Source organism: Sceloporus undulatus, chromosome 9, assembly GCF_019175285.1.
Source record: "Sceloporus undulatus isolate JIND9_A2432 ecotype Alabama chromosome 9, SceUnd_v1.1, whole genome shotgun sequence".
NCBI classification, from domain to species: Eukaryota; Metazoa; Chordata; class Lepidosauria; order Squamata; family Phrynosomatidae; genus Sceloporus; species Sceloporus undulatus.
The window spans coordinates 1,650,080-1,667,785 of NC_056530.1; the positions used below are offsets into that span (position 1 = coordinate 1,650,080).

Consider the following 17,706-nt stretch of genomic DNA (forward strand, 5'->3'; position numbering starts at 1 on the left):
TGGTTTTATGCATAAAACAAAGTTTCTGTACATCATCAGAAACCAAAGGCATCACTATCTCAGCTACTCAGGAAAGAGTAGTTTTGGAGGATTTTGGATTCCAGGTAAAGGAGACTCAACCTGTATTCAGAAAACCTTTTTAAAGTATACGCTTCAGCCATTAGTAAGCATGTGAGGCTCATTTCTTCTTTTGCCTGTGGACCCTAATAGGTGCTTTCCATTTCCTATTTGTGGCATTTATTTATTGCCTCTCAACTCATCCCCAGAGTCCCTGAAGCAAGACACAATGGATAAAAGCACTTAAAACATTTAATATATAACTGAAAACAATTTAAACACAGTCCAAAACGCTTCTGTAAAATTAATTCCAAAACCAGATAATTTAAAAACAGTTTTTCTAACTCCTGGTGCATGCACCCCTATTCTCAAAACCAAAGACCAAGTGAAATAGCACACTTCTTCCTACTTGCTGGAAACTCAGAAGGGATGAAGCAGGCATGAGATCTCTCAGGAGAGAACTCCACCGTTGTGTGCAGCTACAGAGGAAACCCATCAGTCCAGCTTCAGGGGATGATAGGCTAGGAATTGTCACAGAGCTTTTGCTGAAGATCTTAGATTCTGGACAAGGTCATATATGGGAGGAGGTGGTCTTTCAGATAACCTGACCCATGTTATTTACGACTTTACAAGTAGCACTGACCATCTTGGGTTCTGAAGACCAGGACACACCTTGCCCTTTAACTCTGGGGGAAGGAACCATTTGCAAAAGTTACTTCTTTAAATTACACTGCCCCCCCTCAAACTCTTTAGCCCACAGCCATGCTGGAGAGTACAGTGTCATTTTCAGTAGTAGGACCATCTACCCTGATGCCAGCGCTCTGGAGTTAACCCACACCTTCCTGCAGAACCTGGAAATGTTTCTCAAAAACAACTATAGCCATGTAAGATAGCAGATGCTGGAAGTTGTAGTTCAACCAGGTAACTTTGTCAAATTCAAGGAGGCAGTATGAGTTAGTGTCAAGAGGCCACACCATGGGACAGAGAAAGGTGGGCGATTCAGATGTCATGCAAAGGCAGCAGACAGTTATTTATTTAATTATATTTTATTGTCCTTTAACTCCCAAAGGAGAAGAGCAGATCCTGGCTGGATTTCTTGCCAGTCAAAATAAATTGACTGGATTTTGCTACCTGAGGTTGAAAGAAATGTTAAGCAACAAAACATTACTCCATGTCATGACAAAGTGGCAGAAGAGGACTTTGTGGAAATATACAGGATAATATCCTGAACTTATATTGGAAAGTGTACATGCTTTCCAACACTACTATCAATAGAAGATCAACAGTTTGAGCACAAAATGTCTTTCATGCAAGTATCTCCTGGACATGAAGGAAGAATCTCCCAAGCCTTTTTGTCCCCAAACCTAAGCCCAACTTCAAGCCTTTTTGTCCCAAGACATATACCCAACTCCATGTCAAGCTTCTACCATTCCTGGCATGATACCATCATTTCTTGTGATGGCTGGGGGATTATGGGAGTTGTACCTGGCAGGCACTACATTGGGAAAAGTTGAAGTTCAAGAGCCCCTGCCACACCTGAGACCAAAATGAGAAAAGCCCCACAAATGATCCATTCCTAACCTGGAAGATGGGGAAGCAGAACTTGTCGGAGACTCATCACTCCCAAGGCGTGTCGGTTCCAAAGCATCCAAGAAACTGTCCAGCGCCTACAAGATGAACAGACAAAGCGGCCTATGCATTATACGTAAAAGCCAATTCTTTACTGTAACTCATGTACGTGGCTGAGATGGTGCTTTCCGCTGAGTCAGGAACGAAACTCCAGAGAAGCTGTAAAAGTCCTGACAAGGAATGAGCATGAGGCATAACATGATTAGTCATGGGTTTATTTGGAAACATGGGGCTACTGAGGCACTTCTGGTGCACCGGAAAGGCCTTTTCAGTTCCAACCTGTAGCCATCCAATACAGATTGGAAACATTACTTTTTTGAATGACAACTCGCCATACCAGCTGGGGATTTTCAGCCTGTTTTAAATTAAGGACCCCTCCATACAAGCCAGCATAGGCAGGGAGGCACCATCTTGTAAAGGCTAGAAGTGGTATTTTGTGGACTATAGCTCCCAAAATCCTCCATGTAATATGGACAATTGCCATGCTGATTGGGAAATTCTGGAAGCTGTAATCCCAAAAAAGCAAGGTCTGAAGAGATGATTCGATACATTTAGAGGGAACCAAGGTGGAGAAGACTGTTTTAGATGTTCATGGAATCACAGAGTAATAGAATTATAGAGTTGGAAGGAGCCATCTAATCCAAACAGAACAGGGACATGCAACTAAAGCACACTCGAGAGATGCCTATTCAACATTTGTTTAAAGACCTCCAAAGACAGAGAGTCCACCATCCGCTCAGACAGTCCATTCCACTGTTGAACAGCTCTTGCACTAAAGACGTTCTTCCTAATGTTTAGGTGGAATCTCTTTTCTTATGTTTTGAATTTACTGATTCTCATTCTAGTCTCTGGAACAACAGAAAACAAGCTTGCTCCATCTTCTACATGACATCCCTTCAGATATTTAAAGATGGCTATCAGATTACCTCTCAAGCTTCTTTTTGCCAAGACAAACATTCCCGCATCCCTATGCCGCTCCTCATAGGGCTTGGTTTCTAGACCTTTTACCATTTTGGTCATCCTCCACTGAGCATGTCAAGTTTGTTAATATCTTTCTTGGACAGTGATACTAAGCACTGGAGACACTTTTCCAAGTGAGATCTTACCAAAGCAGAACAGGTGTTGCTTACCTGTTGATGAGGAGGAGATCCAGGGGAACTAGAGGATTCTACAAAAACAAGTGGGATTTTCTTCAGCACCAGAGTCACCCGATCTGGTACCTCAAGAAGCTTCTTCACCAGATTCATCCGGGTCCAGCCTACCTGCATGGATTGACAGATTATCTATTCATTGTGTACACTTTGTTTTAACTGGCATTCTTTTCTAGTAGGTGTGCTGCACATCTATACAGAAAAGCAGGCATAAATATAGTAAAGAAAAATAAAACAAACCCGTCTGCCCAAATGAGAAGTAAATCTATCCTTCCAGATGATGGGCAGGTATAATTCCCATCATTCCTCATAACTGGCTATGCTATGTATTGCTGATGGGAGTTAATAGTCCAACATCTGGAGGATAATACAATTTGCATCCCTGGTCCAGATGATTCTTACAGTTATGATTATGTTTCTTTAAAAATATTGTATTTAACTAAATTGTATTGGGGAGGGGGTTCTCTTGTACATTGTTCTGACAGCTTTGCCACTTCTGTGATCAAATATATTTGGACTGCAACATCTATAATACTCGCCATGAGAATGATGCCTAGGGATGATGGGTGCTGAGGTCCAACATTTCTTAGACGATCTCATGTGTTTATAGTGCTTTGAAGCTACTTTAATTGCCATAGCCCCATACCAATGATCCCTAGGATTTGTAGTTTCATAAGTTACTTACAATTCTCTGCCAGAGACTTTTGCTGTAATTTAGGCAAGTGTGCTAGAGCATTCTAAGTACCTCACCAAACTACACATCACCATGAGTTGGCGTCAACTCCAGGGCAGTTAACAACAAACTCAACAACAGAAGAAAGCAAGAATGAAACCTGTACATACCACGACCTGACCGTTGACTTGTACTATCTCATCTCCTGGGAGGACTCTGTTGCAGTGTTCAACAGGGGACTGAAAAGAAAGTTACCCAACAAACAAATCAGGACAACATCATGTTCAGGGCTGCCTCTTCCAGAAAGGAGAAAGAAGTAACATAGACACTCTCACCAAGTAAAACCCAAGTAAGAAGCTTTCTAGACAGTGAAAGTCGAGACTGCAAAGCACGGGGGGACGCTGCTGAAGAGGGGATTAAGCATTAACTTTAAGCCCTGACCTTTTCAGTAATTCCAGCTCAGTAAAGGCTGCTAGGGAATGAAGGAACCAGCCATGCTGAGGAGCTCCGAGAGAGAAGAGGAAAGTTTCTGGCTGAGTTTAGTATGACGCAGAAGGAATCACCATTGAGAGTGGTACACAGGAAGACAACAAATTAGGTAACACTTAGGAAACGTGCTTGTTTGGACTATAATTCTCAGAATCCCCCACAAGCAGGACATGCTAGCACAGGGTTCTGAGCATTGTCATCCAAAAAAATAATGTTTCCAAACTCCAGCTAAGCCCCAGCCATAGCTTGAAGAGGAAAAATGAGTTCCAAATGAGTTAGCCACACTTCTGACAAACCTCATTTCAGAGACGGAAAATCATGGGATAGTCACGGTGGGCTATTTTAAGATCTCAGTTAAGGTTACCTTCCTTCTATATAGGAATGTGCTTGAGGAGATGAGCCAAAGCCACAAATAAATCTTTTACTCACCTCTGGGGCAGTTCCTGATATGAAATGGAGACAAGAAGGTGAGGACTTAATCTCAATGCCCTACAGAGAGAAGACATAAGAGACAGAGTTATCAGAACAAATTCTGGTTCGTGGATCAGGGACAGACAGGACTTCTGAGGCTGTGCACCTGCTTTACAGTATTCAGGCCTCAGAGGATCAGACTTCCAATGATGGCAGAGATGTTGGGCAGGTACTGCTAGTCTGAGTATACATTTATATCCCAATGTGAGAACCTCTGGTCCAGATTAGACCTCAGCCAAAAATGCCTTAGGTAGTTACACAAATGCCACCATTCCCTAAGAGCACCCCACACCTGCCATGCGCCCACTACTTCCATGAAATCCTTGGCAGATTCTTTTCAGTAAAATCCAGCTCTTAATAGGAAAAAAAAGTTTGCATGTCCCTGAAATAATGAAAACATAAGCAAATGGTTAAGTACAGAGGTTAAAAAATTTACTTTTCTGGACTATAAATCCCAGGATTCAGGGAACTGTGTTGGAGAAAAGCAATATCTCTAATTATAGTGGACCCTTTGTATTGCCAAGAGCCAGCATGGTATAGTGCTATGAGTATTGAACAATAATACTGGAGATCAAGATTCGATTCCCTGCTTGGCAATGGAATCTCACTGTGTGACCTTGGGTGAGTAACACATTCTCAGCCCCAGAAAACCTCATTATAGGTTGCCTTAGAGTCACCATATGTCAGAAACAATTTGAAGATACACAGCAACTACAACAACAACAACAACAACTTTATATCAATGGGCTGGCAATCCATGGATTTGACTGCCTGCAGATCAATATAGCCCATATTATTCAGTGGTAGTGAATGTACATGGATGCGCTGATGTGTTCCTGCAAATTACAGGTTGTTGTTAACTGCCCTTGAGTCGATCTCTACCCATGATGACCCTGCTGATGAGACATCTCCAAGTCCCTCTGCCCTCCAATGCTTTGCTCAACTCCTGCAAGCCCATACCTGTGTTCGCTTTAATAGAGTCCATCCATCTTGCATGCGGCCTTCCTCTCTTTCTACTTCCCTCTACCTTTCCTAGCATTATTGGTTTTTCCAGTTATTCATGCCTTCTCATGATGTGTCCAAAATACAACAATTTGAGTTTTGTAATAATATGAAGCATGTCCTTCTGCAGTTTTTGTCATCCACCAGGATGGGGTGGGAAGCAGAATCAAACCCCCGTGGACGGGGAAGAGCCACTGTATTGTGCTTTATTTATTTATTTTTATTCCTACTCCTTATTCCCTGTACAAACAGTGAAGGACTGTATCAGCATTTATAGCTACAGTATTAAGCCGAAAGGTTTTGCATTGAGTCCCCCCCCCCCAACAACGTCCTTACAAAAGAGAAAGGAAAAGTGTGTGTGTGTGTGCCTGGCTCACCAAACTGTCTTCTGGCCCCGTTGGCACCAGCTCCACTGTCTCCAAGATGGCAGTTTGATTCAGGAGGTTGACAGGACTGTGAGTCAAGATTTGTTCACATATCCCAAAGATGTGTCTTCCCTGCAGGATACAAAACGGAAAAGCTCTTCCTTTAAAAGAAGCCAGGCCCATCTGTCCCTTATAATACAAATTAATGACAGCTCCAAATTTTGGAATATCTATATTTATATATATGTACATAAGGTGATATCGTGGAGATGGGAACCAAATCTAAAATTGATTTATGAAGGACCAGTTCATATACACCTTATTATGCACACATAATCTGAAGATAATTTTATACACTATTGTAAAATAAAATATGTTTTGTGCACAAAATAAAGTTTGTTTACACTGAACCATCAGAAAGCAAAAGTGTCACTATCACACCCATCCATGAAAAAAGTTTTGGTTTTGAAAATATTTCGGATTTCGGGATAAGGGAGACTCAACATCTACTGATCACGCAATGGTGATAAACTATTATCCAGTATTAGAGAGACTATGGAGTTTATCAGACAAGGAAAACTGGAAGTATAATCCAATGGTAATCTGAATGCAATCATGGGGTTTAACGTTATTGTGTGATAACCCACTACACACAAATTCGGGTAATGGGAAGTCAGTCCGAACGCAATCATGTGGTTTCACATTATTGCGTGATAGACTGCCACATGCAAATTCAGGCAATGGCATGCTATTTTCAGACAATGGGAAGCCAGTTCGAATACAATGTGCATTCAAGTAATTGTGCTAAACTAGCAGCTTTAAGTGAATGCGTTCTGGCCCCACTTTCTTTTCATTCGAATTTAAGAGAAATTCCTCCCGTTTGATAAACTCCCTTGTTGGAGAACTCAAATAGGATGATTTTAGTGTATATGCATCCTGCTTTTGGAGGTGGAGGTGTTTCCTTCAGGACATCTGACCAGCAACTGTGGGAAACCAGATACAGGGTGAATGGTACACACATGCCCCCATTACATTGCTGTCACACAATGAGGTATCCAAGACACCACACAGAGATGTCTTGGATACCTAATTGTGTGAGCAACAAGACTTACAACTTGCTTGCAGAATGGTTTACTAAGCGATTCTGTAAAATCCAGCCCCTGGTGAATTTGAGAATAGCCACATGAAGAAGAAGCTCAAGAAGAGAAAAAGAAATGGCAGGCCAACTGCTGAAAGCCATTTCCCAGTGAGGATTTGCCTTTTCTTCTGTGGCATCAAGAGACCACCAAACTACAATACTTACAATCAGCAAGATCCTCTCCTCCCTCTCAGAGACGGTGCAGTCCTGCAAGAATCAATGCAAAGAAAGATAAAGCAACAGAAGCTACAGGTGGCCTTTTCAAGCTATACCTGAGAAAGGTGGGAGCCTGAGGTGCAATAATGTGGCAGTTGTTCAAGTTAAATATCAAATGTTCACCCTGTGGCGTTTTTTTTTTAGAGCTTGAAAAAGTTACTTTTCCCAAGTCCAAAAATTAATGTCTCCAAGTCTTTAGTAGGGGCCCAAGCAACAAGTCTGTGTACTATGGGTTGATTTTCCCTCATTCCATTAAGCTGCTTCATTGATACTCCATCTGAGAACTGCAAGTAAATTTGCTGGATTTTATGATCTGACTTGGATTTTAGATTCCTTCTCATGAAGGGTAGCCCTCAGCCTCAAGATGAGAAGTCAGTTTTGCAGCCTTCGGCTTCTGTTTTCTGCACAGCACACCCTCAATCTTTTTTCTACAGAGAGTAAACCTTCCCATTTTCACTATATTGCAGTTGATGTTCTTTTCTCTCTCCCATGCTTTGAGCTTTCCATGCAGAAAATTCTATCCTGGCATATCCAGATAGGAATTTATTTATTGTGCTTTTAGACTGCATGATAAACTACCTCTAGGAGTCCTCAGGAAACAGGTCTTTTGTAAAGCAAATAGCTTTCAATTGCCCAAATTCCACCCTCACCTTCCAAAAACTTTGCATTACACTGGATCATAACAGTACTGTATGGCTGGGAAAAACCCATTTCCTCTCTATCTCCTATGAGGATTGCAGATGAACTCAGAAATAAAAGGAAAGCCCTGAGGGCCTGTGTGTATGCGCATAGCAGATCATGTCATCATACCTGTTCATCTGAATGAACCAGTGTGTGTTGTGAGCCTTGGCTTCACTATACAACTACAGCCTACACTACAGTACTGAGACAAGATAAACAGGGTCTATAGATTGTTGCCATCAGCCCAGTCCTCTATCCCTGATCTTGTCTTTCCTTCCAGCAAATGGTGGATCTTGTATTGTATTAGCCACTAATACAGTATTATTAGTCACTAATACAGTATTTTAAATACTGTAATATTAGTGACTAATACTGTATTTTTAAAAAATCTCAAAACACACTGCAAACTAAACTTGTGTTTGTATGCGTCACATGCAGCTAACCACAACTAATGCTTCAAAACACCTTAAAAGTGGAATACCATCCATCAGGCAGAGGTGCTACTGAACATTAAAGAAAGCGGGTTTCATAGAAACAAAGCAATAGTCTTATAAAACCCATTTTTACTTATTTTCTTTGACTGCTTGGTACCAGGATATCAAATCTGCAATAGCAGGATGAAAAACAAAACCACACTTTTTTTATCTTCCTTTATATAGATAGATAGCAAAACGCCAATTCTTTTTAGACTTTCTGCAACGCAACACACCTTTGTTCACCCGCTCTCCTCTCCTTTAGTATTTTCAACTTTGCCTTGCTATTACAATCCTCACATTTTTCCTTCCTGTTCATCTGTCTCCTTTCCCATGCTCTCTTCTCCTAGGGCTGGTCAGTGTGGTTTCCTCCAAGGAGACATTTATCATCAGTCCCTCCTGCTCATTCCACAAATTCCACCACGGAAAGAGACACACAACATGCACCAGTTAAAGGAACATTTCACAGAGAGGTCACCGCAAACAATCCTACCTGCCAGAGTTGTTCTGACCAGAATGAAACCTTGGCACATTTGGTCTCCTTTTACTGGGGCAACAGTCAACCGAAAATGGAGATTCCCCACTTTCAAGCAGCCAACCCTGACCCCAATCTCAAAGCGTGACTCACCGGATTATTTCTATAAAAGACAGCTCAGTCGCACCCTGTCCTCTTCCAATTTTGTTTACTGCCCTCTTCCCATCCTCTCCTCCCACCCTTTCTGGTTAGCTGCCATTCCCCTTCAGTTCATTTAAGTACAAACCTCTCATTTTCTTTCAGCCAAAACATAGCAACAAAACTGGGCAGTCCATAGCTTGGCTGTGGATGACTTTATTTGGAATGTCAAAGAGATTCGACTTTGGGATAAGTTGCACAACAATTTCTTCATAGCACAATGATCCAGTACTGATACCACACCATTGCACAGTTAAGGAAGCTTAATACAGTGGGCCTTTGGTATCCGCTGTGGTTGGTTCCAGGACCCTCATGGATACCAAAATCTGTGGATGCTCAAATCCCATTAAATACAATGGGGTAGTAAAACAGTGTCCCTGATATAAAATGGCACAATCAAGATTTGCTTTTTGGAGTTTATATATTTTTGGAATATTTTCAAGCTGTGGATGCTTGAACCCATGGGTAAGGAATCCATGGATATGGAGGGCAGACTGTAATGGTTTGTTGTTGCTTAACAGGCACAAACTGAAAGGACCAACTTCATAGGATCAGTTTAAGAGCTTTTTAGGATTTTTTTTTAAAAGAATACTTTAAGGTGTTTTAAAAGTGTTTTCATCTTTGTAAAGATGGTTTTTATTTGTTCACTGGCTCAGAAGCCCTTGTGGGCTGGGAGGTGATACAGAAGTATTGGCTGTGTGCAATCAATACTGGTTTTTGATTATTTCATTTGCTAATATTTTTTAGAGTGACAATAGTGTAGTAGCATATCCATCCACACTCACAGATGACAACTAGGACATGTGTGGCCAAGTGACATCAGAGGTGGTTAAGATGGCAAAAGTTATTAAGAAGGAAGAACACACAAGCGACAAGAGCATGGAGCAGTATGGTTTGCTTGAGCCTATGGGGAAGAGAGATATTCCACCTCTCCTTTTCTTTCTCCCTGCTGAGTTAAATGAGTGCAAACTAGTTTTGCAATTTAAACTCAGTTTGCAGCAACTGAAGCAGACTGATGACAGAGAGAGAAAGTAAAAAATTGGGATATTTTAAAATCAGCTGAAAAAGTGCAACAGCAAAGGATTAACTGGGACTATTGGGTGTATGTAGTAGTAGTTTACTAATGCTCAAGCCATAGGCCATCACATACCAGTGAAATTTAAAAATACAGCATGCAACAAATCACACATAAATCTAGACTATTTAAATGAAAAATAAATGCAAATATTTAAAAATTAAATAGGATTAAAATACTTGACATCAAATACAGCACATCAAAACTAAACAACACCACTGTAATTGGATAAAAACACAGCCAGAAAAATCAACTGCTAAGTCAGAAACAATTTTTGCCCAGCTTTTCACTGCTGCCAAAGCAAAACAGAAAACTTGTGACTTATGGCAGAGTCAGTATCAGACCGAGAAATAAAAACAATCCTGTCTGAAACAGCAATAGAATATAAGCAAGAAAAGACAGAGCTAAAAATTGTATAATAATATTATACAATATATTATTGTATATTATACAATATAATAATAATCATCATCATCATCATCATCATCATCATCATCATCATCATTTTCTGGAGCCCCGTCATAAATTATGTTCATATCAGATTTTGCTTGAACATATCTGCCATCAATCATGGCTGTAGATCTGAAAATGAAGGGCTGTGAAAGTATGCCTAAGTGGTGGGAAAAATTTAACCAAGTATGCTTGACCAGACTGTACTATTCTGAGAAATTTTAGTTGCATACCCTTTAACATTTTACAGATGAAAACTGGGTCACATGTGGCCAAACAACACCAGAGAGTGAATCAAGATGGCAAAAGGTATCAATGAAGAAAACCATACAAGCTAGGAATGGCTGCAGCACTTTGCTTTTGCTTGAACTAACTGGGAAGGGCAAGATTCTACAAATTGACAGATGCCAAGAACGATAGGACTTGTAGCCTAACAACACCTAGTAGGGTACAGAAATCTCTCTTATGCTTTGTGGGGAGGCTACTCCACATCTGGGCTGCCGCTGTAGCGACTTACCTTCTGTACAATCTCTGCCAAGTCTCCGCAGAGCCAGATGATGTCTCGGCTGGCTGAGTAATCATGCAGTTGAGAGAACAGATACCTGCAAGAATAGGTCAGTTAAATCCTCCCACAAAATACTCTTCCACCAATTTATGGTGCAAGGAGAACATTATAACATCAAAAGCGTGAACCAGACCTTTAAAGCACACTGGATCAGTGACCGTACCTCAACAGTCAGAATCATTAGTAAAGTCAACCTTCCATTGGGTCTCCACTGACCAAATATTATTACGTAGGGTGCCCTGCATCTTATTTTACAAAATAAGTTACTGTTTGGGCTATAGCACCCAGAAGTGTGTATACTGAGAAGTTGTCATCCAAACAAACACCTTTCCCAAACTCTGAAATAGAGCCATTGTGGGACATGCTTCTACTTGAAGAGCTGTTATATTCAAGCCCAGTTTTAAAAGATAAACAAGATAAGGATGCAAAGAATGAATGAAAATATTCTCCCATTAACTTCAGGATAGCAGCCCAAACAGGCAAAAAGGGGAGAGAAATAAAGGGGAGAGAAACGGTATTTTTGTATGCATTATATTTATTATGTATACATTGCCAACCATAACTATAAATCAGCACACTCAAGTGTGTCTATGGGAGAGACAGATTTCTGTAAATGGGACATCTTAGGCATACTCTATGAACATTTCACTTCTTTTATCTCAAAGGCAGATTGCATACATAGCTACAAGACTAGATTGCGTATCCAATAACTTTGTCATAACTGAAGATATTGGCCTAGTTTGGACATAACAATCAGTGACAGCAGTCCTTGGGAAAGTAACCCTTAGGTCAGTTACTTTTTGGAATATAGCTCCCAGAATCTTCCAGCCATTTCAGCAACTGACCATATTGGCTGGGGGAACCTGGGAGTTGTGGCCCAAAAGAGTTGCTTTTCCATGTTCTGGGTCACAGTTTAGTATTAAGAATTATAGAATCATAGAGTTGGAAGAGACCACAAGGGCCATCCAGTCCAACCTCATTCTGCCATGCAGGAACTCTCAATCAAAGCATCCCCGACAGATGGCCATCCAGCCTCTGTTTAAAGACCTCTAAGGAAGGAGACTCCACTACATTCTGAGGAAGGAGTGTGTTCCACTGTCAAATAGCCGTTATTGTCAGGAAGTTCCTCCTACTGTTGAGGTGGAATCGCTTTTCTGTAGCTTGCTCTAGGTCCAAATCTCTGGAGCAGCAGAAAACAAGCTTGCTCCCTCCTCAATATGACATCCCTTCAAGTATTTAAACAGGGCTATCATATCACCTCTTAATCTTCCCTTCTCCAGGCTAAACATGCCCAGCTCCCTAAGTCGTTCCTCATAGGATATGGTTTCCAGACCCTTCACCATTTGGCAGGCTCCCAAGAGATACCTATTTAACCTTTGTTTGAAGACCTCCAAAGAAGGTCCACCACCCTCTGAGGCAGTCCATCCCACTGTTGAGCAGCTCTTACAGTTTAAGTGGAATCTCTTTTCTTGTGTTTTGATTCATTGGTTCTCATTCTAGTTTCTGGAACAACAGAAAACAAGCTCACTCCATCTCCTACATGACCTTCCTCTACCCTCCAAAAGCAGGTCATGATCCATTGACTCGAAATACCTGTTGAGCCATAAGAAGAGACCTTTGGCAGCCCCAATCAGCTCTACAACGCAGGCCAGGAGGTCTGAGGTGGGCTTGTCAACGGCATCTCCGTTGTAGGTGCTGACTTTTCGATGGCTCATGATAAATGCCTGGATTGTCCGAATGACCCCTTGAAGCTTCTCCGTCAGAATCCGCAGGTTCAGCGTCGACAGCTCATAGTTCTAATGAGAAGAATATGTACTAATATATATATATATTTAATTGTTTCTGTAGAATGTATGCCATAGGCAGGTTTATTTTATCTATTTTAATCGATTCTATGTACAGCGCTGTGTAAATTTACAGCACTATATAAATAAAGCTTAATAATAATAATACAAATCAAACTACTGTAACTCATTAAAGCAGGTAACCTGTGGACAGTGGGTGGGTAAATTTCTTTGTAATGCTAGATCTCCCATAAATAAAATAAAATAATAAAGAATAATATAAAGAATAAGAATAAGAATGTAATAATAAGGAAATTCAAAAATAAGTAAAGAGTAGAGGTATTTTTTCAAAAAAATTATAGACATTTTTCTGTTAGAAACGTTGAAATTTAATTATAGGGATTATATGGGGAATTAACAAATTAACAGAGAACTGTAGGTTAAACTAATTAGTTATTCAGTAGAAAGACAGTTTACTTTTTAAGGCATGCAAAGGGAAATGTGAGAGCTGGAGGAAAGGAAGTGACTGAATGTGGATGGAAGATGTAGTGAAGAGAGCATTTGAATTAGGATATAATAATAATAATAATAATTTGTTTTATTTATATATCGCTATTCCAAAGATCATAGCGGTGAACAGCAAGTAAGCTAATTAGCAAGTAAGCTAATTTGCCCCCAACAGTCTGGGTACTCATTTTAGCGACCTCGGAAGGATGCAAGCCTGAGTCAAGCTTGGGCCCTTTTGCTGGTCTTGAACTCGCAACCTTGTGGTATAAGGGAGAATGAAAGAGCTGAGATCAATATCGGAATTGTTTTTTTAAAATATATGTTTGTCTTTATGTATGTTTTCTAGGTAGGAGTATGGAGTATGGTTGGAGTACGGATTTGGTTTGTGCTATGTTGTCTTGAATATGTAAAATTCGATGATGATGATGATGAAGAAGAAGAAGAAATGGTAGTAGTAGTAATACTACATTTCCCAGAAAGAACATGGTTACAGGAAATTGCCACCCCAAAAGCAAAATTTCCAAGCTCTGCAAGTGTCCCTCCAGATACTCTTGAGCTGCTACTCCCATTAGCAAGATGGCTGTTCCAGATAGGTATTGTAATGTAGCAGAATCTGGAGAGCTACAGATTCACTAGCCTGGCAAGAAAAGGAGAACATCACTAAGTTCATGGAAGGTCTTGTTGGGCCATGGACTCACCAAGACGCAGAGTTGTTCCACCGCTTCCAGGAGCAGCTCCTGATGGCCAACTTGGCTCATGCCCAAAGCCTCCAAGTCCCGATAGGACAGACGGAGCAGCCTCTTCCCATTCAGGCCCCATGTCTCAAATGGGTAGTCTTGTAAGGCCGGATCCAATCCTAAACATGGGGTAGAGAGGAGACACATTCAGAGGAGAAGCATCCTTTCTTCCATGAAAATGCAGCAGTAGATCAACAGGTTTGAATGCAGAAGATGCCAAGATAGATCCCTGATGTGATCCAGCGTTGCGTAGAGATTTAAATGTTAGACTCTGTCTCTTGCCAAGAACACCCCCCCCCCCCCTGCAATCCTTTCTTTGGGTAGCCAATTCACGTGTTTCAGCACAAACCCAATAGTGTAAGCATCATTATTAACAGCGGTGACCATAATTGAGGAGACTATACTACACATTTCCAACAGGCAGCTACTTTCAGCCCGATGTGTGACGTCTCCCTCTTTGCAAACAAACACACCGTCCCTGGTACATAAACATTATCATTCCCGAGCTCAGTTGTCAACTTTTGCACAGATACAGAACATGTCAATACTTCAGAATCTTTGGCTTAACTTTTGAAAGTAATCTTTAAAACAATTGTGAAAAATCACATGTTGCTGGACTGCAAATACCAGTAGCCCTAGGCTGCATCTGCACTGCAGAAATGATGCAGTTTGACATGGCCTTAACAGCTAAGGCATCCTGGGATGTGTAGTTTGTTGTGGCACCAGACCTTTCTGACAGAAGGGGCTACATATTTCACCAAACTGCAGATCCCAGAATTCCATCGCACTGAACCAGTAGTGTCAAACTGCATTATTTCTACAGTGTAGATGCAGCCTTAGTCAGGATAGCAATCTCTGGGCCAGCATGATGTAATAGTTTGAGCATTGAACTACTGTTCTGTAGTTCAATTCCCCACTTGGCCATGGAAACCCATCTTGGGCATGTCACACACTCTCAGCCCCAGGAAACTCTGTGATAGAGTCTAGAGCTCCCTTCCCAGCGAAGCCAGAAGGACCCTCTCCTTGTTCTCCTAAGCTAAGATTATTATTATTAATAATAATATTAATATTAATATTCAGACAGGCTTTTAAAACAAAGTTTTTAAAGAATGTCCTGGGGATGTTTTAAAGTGTATGGTTTAAAGTCTTTTTATCATTTTTACTTTTATTTTATTTTTTAAATGAATATATTTAATACTGTAATGCGTTAATTCTATTTTAACTGTCACTTTTGCATGTTTTTAATTGTACTGTGCTTTTAAATTGGAAGCTGCTTTGAGTCCCAACTTAGGGAGGGGAATGGGATATAATAATAATAATAATAATAATAATAATAATAATAATAATAGGGTCCCCATAAGTTGGAAACAACATGAAGTCATACAACAACAGCAATAGCAATCTCTAGCCAGGCTATATGGGGTAGGTATTGAGGTTTCACTGTGGTTTCAATGTTTGTAATTTCATACTGTTTTTACGTGCTGTTTTAATTGTTTTATTGTAATAAGTTTTTAAAGAGTGTTTATTTGTGAGCCGTCTTGGGTCCCTTTCTGGGAGAAAGGTGGCATAGAAAACAAACAAACAAACAAATAAAGGCTGGAGGAGATACCTTAAAACCTAATTTCTAAAATCTGAAACATTGAAGCGTCACATATTAGTGCACTATGGATATTTTTTTTTAACGTATATTGCAACTGCACAGAAATGGAAATTGGAAGGACTTGCCTGAACTTTCCTCCTTCTCCGTTTTCAGTTCTATTTCTTTCTTTCCTTCCTTCTTTCTTAATTTATTTGCAGTTCTATTCCTTTGCCTCCCAGTTTGAAAGGCTGCAGAGAAGGCCTTCAATTTAAGGACCCAAAAGGGGACTAGGAAAAATTGGGAACGAGAAGCATTGCGCTAACTTCTTTACTATAGCCCCTTCTTGCTTACTTTCTTGCCCATCCACAAACTCAACACCTGGCAAGATCAAGAAAATAAAAACCACAGTCTTGCTTAGGGAAGTGGAGAAACTGTCATCCCACTCATGGAACCACGAAAGCAAACCCTGCCCAGCCCAGGAATGCTTTTGGTTCACGTAAGCAAAGAGAGGGTGGCTGGATGGATGGCTCTCTTAGCATCCCTGGCACCTTGGCATTTCCTTCTAGCTTGAGTTCTGGATAAAAGGGCTTTAAGTCACACTCTCTGGGCCTCAGAAGATGGCAATGGCAAACCCCCTCTGAAGAAACTTGCCAAGGAAACCCTGCGATAGGTTCACCTTAAGGTTGACCAAAGTTGGAAACAACTTGAAGGCACCCAACACAAACACTCAAAGGGGCATAATAATGACAACAAGACTAATACAGCTTTGAGTAATAATAATAATAATAATAATAATAATAATAATAATAATTCAAAGATATAGCCATGCTAGTCTGTAGTATCTGCGCAGAGATCTTGTAGTACAGTTTTTTGTGGGTTTTTCAGGCTATGTGGCCATGTTCTAGAAGAGTTTATTCCTGATGTTTTGCCAGCATCTGTGGCTTTGGCATTTTCAGAGAATGCTGGCCTGGAAGAGAGTTGGATACACACACACACACACACACACACACACACACTGTGTGACCAGGCCAGCATCCTCCGAAAATGCCAGCCACAGATACTAGCGAAACGTCAGGAATAAACTCTTCTAGAACATGTCCATATAGCCCGAAAAACCCACAAAAAACTATGAATGCCAGCCATGAAAGCCTCAGATGCATATGGCTATGTATGACCACCATTTCCAGCAACTGCTACATGTAGAGAGAGCTTCTTGTAGCACCTTTGAGACTCACTGAAAGAAAGAAGTTGGCAGCATGAGCTTTTTGTAGACTTCGGCCTCTTACAGACTGCCAAAATAAGACTGCTTTGGGTCTCTTTGGAGGTATGCTATTTAAATGATGCATGGGTCCTAAGAGTCCGGAGGTCGCGCCAAAGCCACACTCCATTCCTAAGCACTGGAGTGCAGCTTTGGGGCAGCTTCCGGATTCTTAGGATGCATGCATCATTTAAACAGCACACCTCCAAAGAGACCCGAAGCAGCCTTATTTTGGCAGTCTGTAACAGGCCTTCAGTCTCCTTCCTCAGTTGCATTTGGTGGAGTGGAAGCCAGGCACAGACATATATATGTCATTGATATGTGAGGATGTCAATTCAAATAACAAATCCTTTGGGTATGGAAATTAAGTTGCAGGTCATTTGTACTGACATCCTCACATACCAATGGCATTATATATGTCTGTGCCTGGCTTCCACTCCACCAAATGCATCTGAGGAAGGAGACTGAAGTCTACAAAAAGCTCATGCTGCCTTCTTTCTTTCAATGAGTCTCAACGGTGCGGCAAGTTCTATGTACAGATTCTACAGACTAACACAGCTATATCTTTGAATAATAATAATAATAATAATAATAATAATAATAATTAATGCCCCTCTGAGTGTGCTTGTTGGGTGCCTTCAAGTTGTTTCCAACTTAGGACAACCCTAAGGCAAACCTATCACAACAACAACAACAATAATAAATTGTAGCACCTTTGAGACTAACTGAAAGA

General features: G+C 40.8%; 1 protein-coding gene across 2 annotated transcripts in view; it reads right to left on the reverse strand.

Annotated features, from left to right (window-relative positions):
* The window catches only part of CNKSR1 (connector enhancer of kinase suppressor of Ras 1), a 35,119-nt gene that overhangs the window by 16,825 nt on the left and 588 nt on the right, over positions 1–17,706 (reverse strand). For both annotated transcript variants that reach the window (XM_042440803.1, XM_042440802.1), the window contains exons 2-10: positions 14,098–14,255; positions 12,702–12,904; positions 11,061–11,145; positions 7,141–7,182; positions 5,850–5,969; positions 4,429–4,488; positions 3,681–3,749; positions 2,817–2,948; positions 1,639–1,724 (exon numbers count right to left, since the gene is read on the reverse strand). In XM_042440803.1, the coding sequence (XP_042296737.1) occupies positions 1,639–1,724; positions 2,817–2,948; positions 3,681–3,749; positions 4,429–4,488; positions 5,850–5,969; positions 7,141–7,182; positions 11,061–11,145; positions 12,702–12,904; positions 14,098–14,255 (955 nt within the window). The remainder of the gene's footprint in view (positions 1–1,638; positions 1,725–2,816; positions 2,949–3,680; positions 3,750–4,428; positions 4,489–5,849; positions 5,970–7,140; positions 7,183–11,060; positions 11,146–12,701; positions 12,905–14,097; positions 14,256–17,706) is intronic.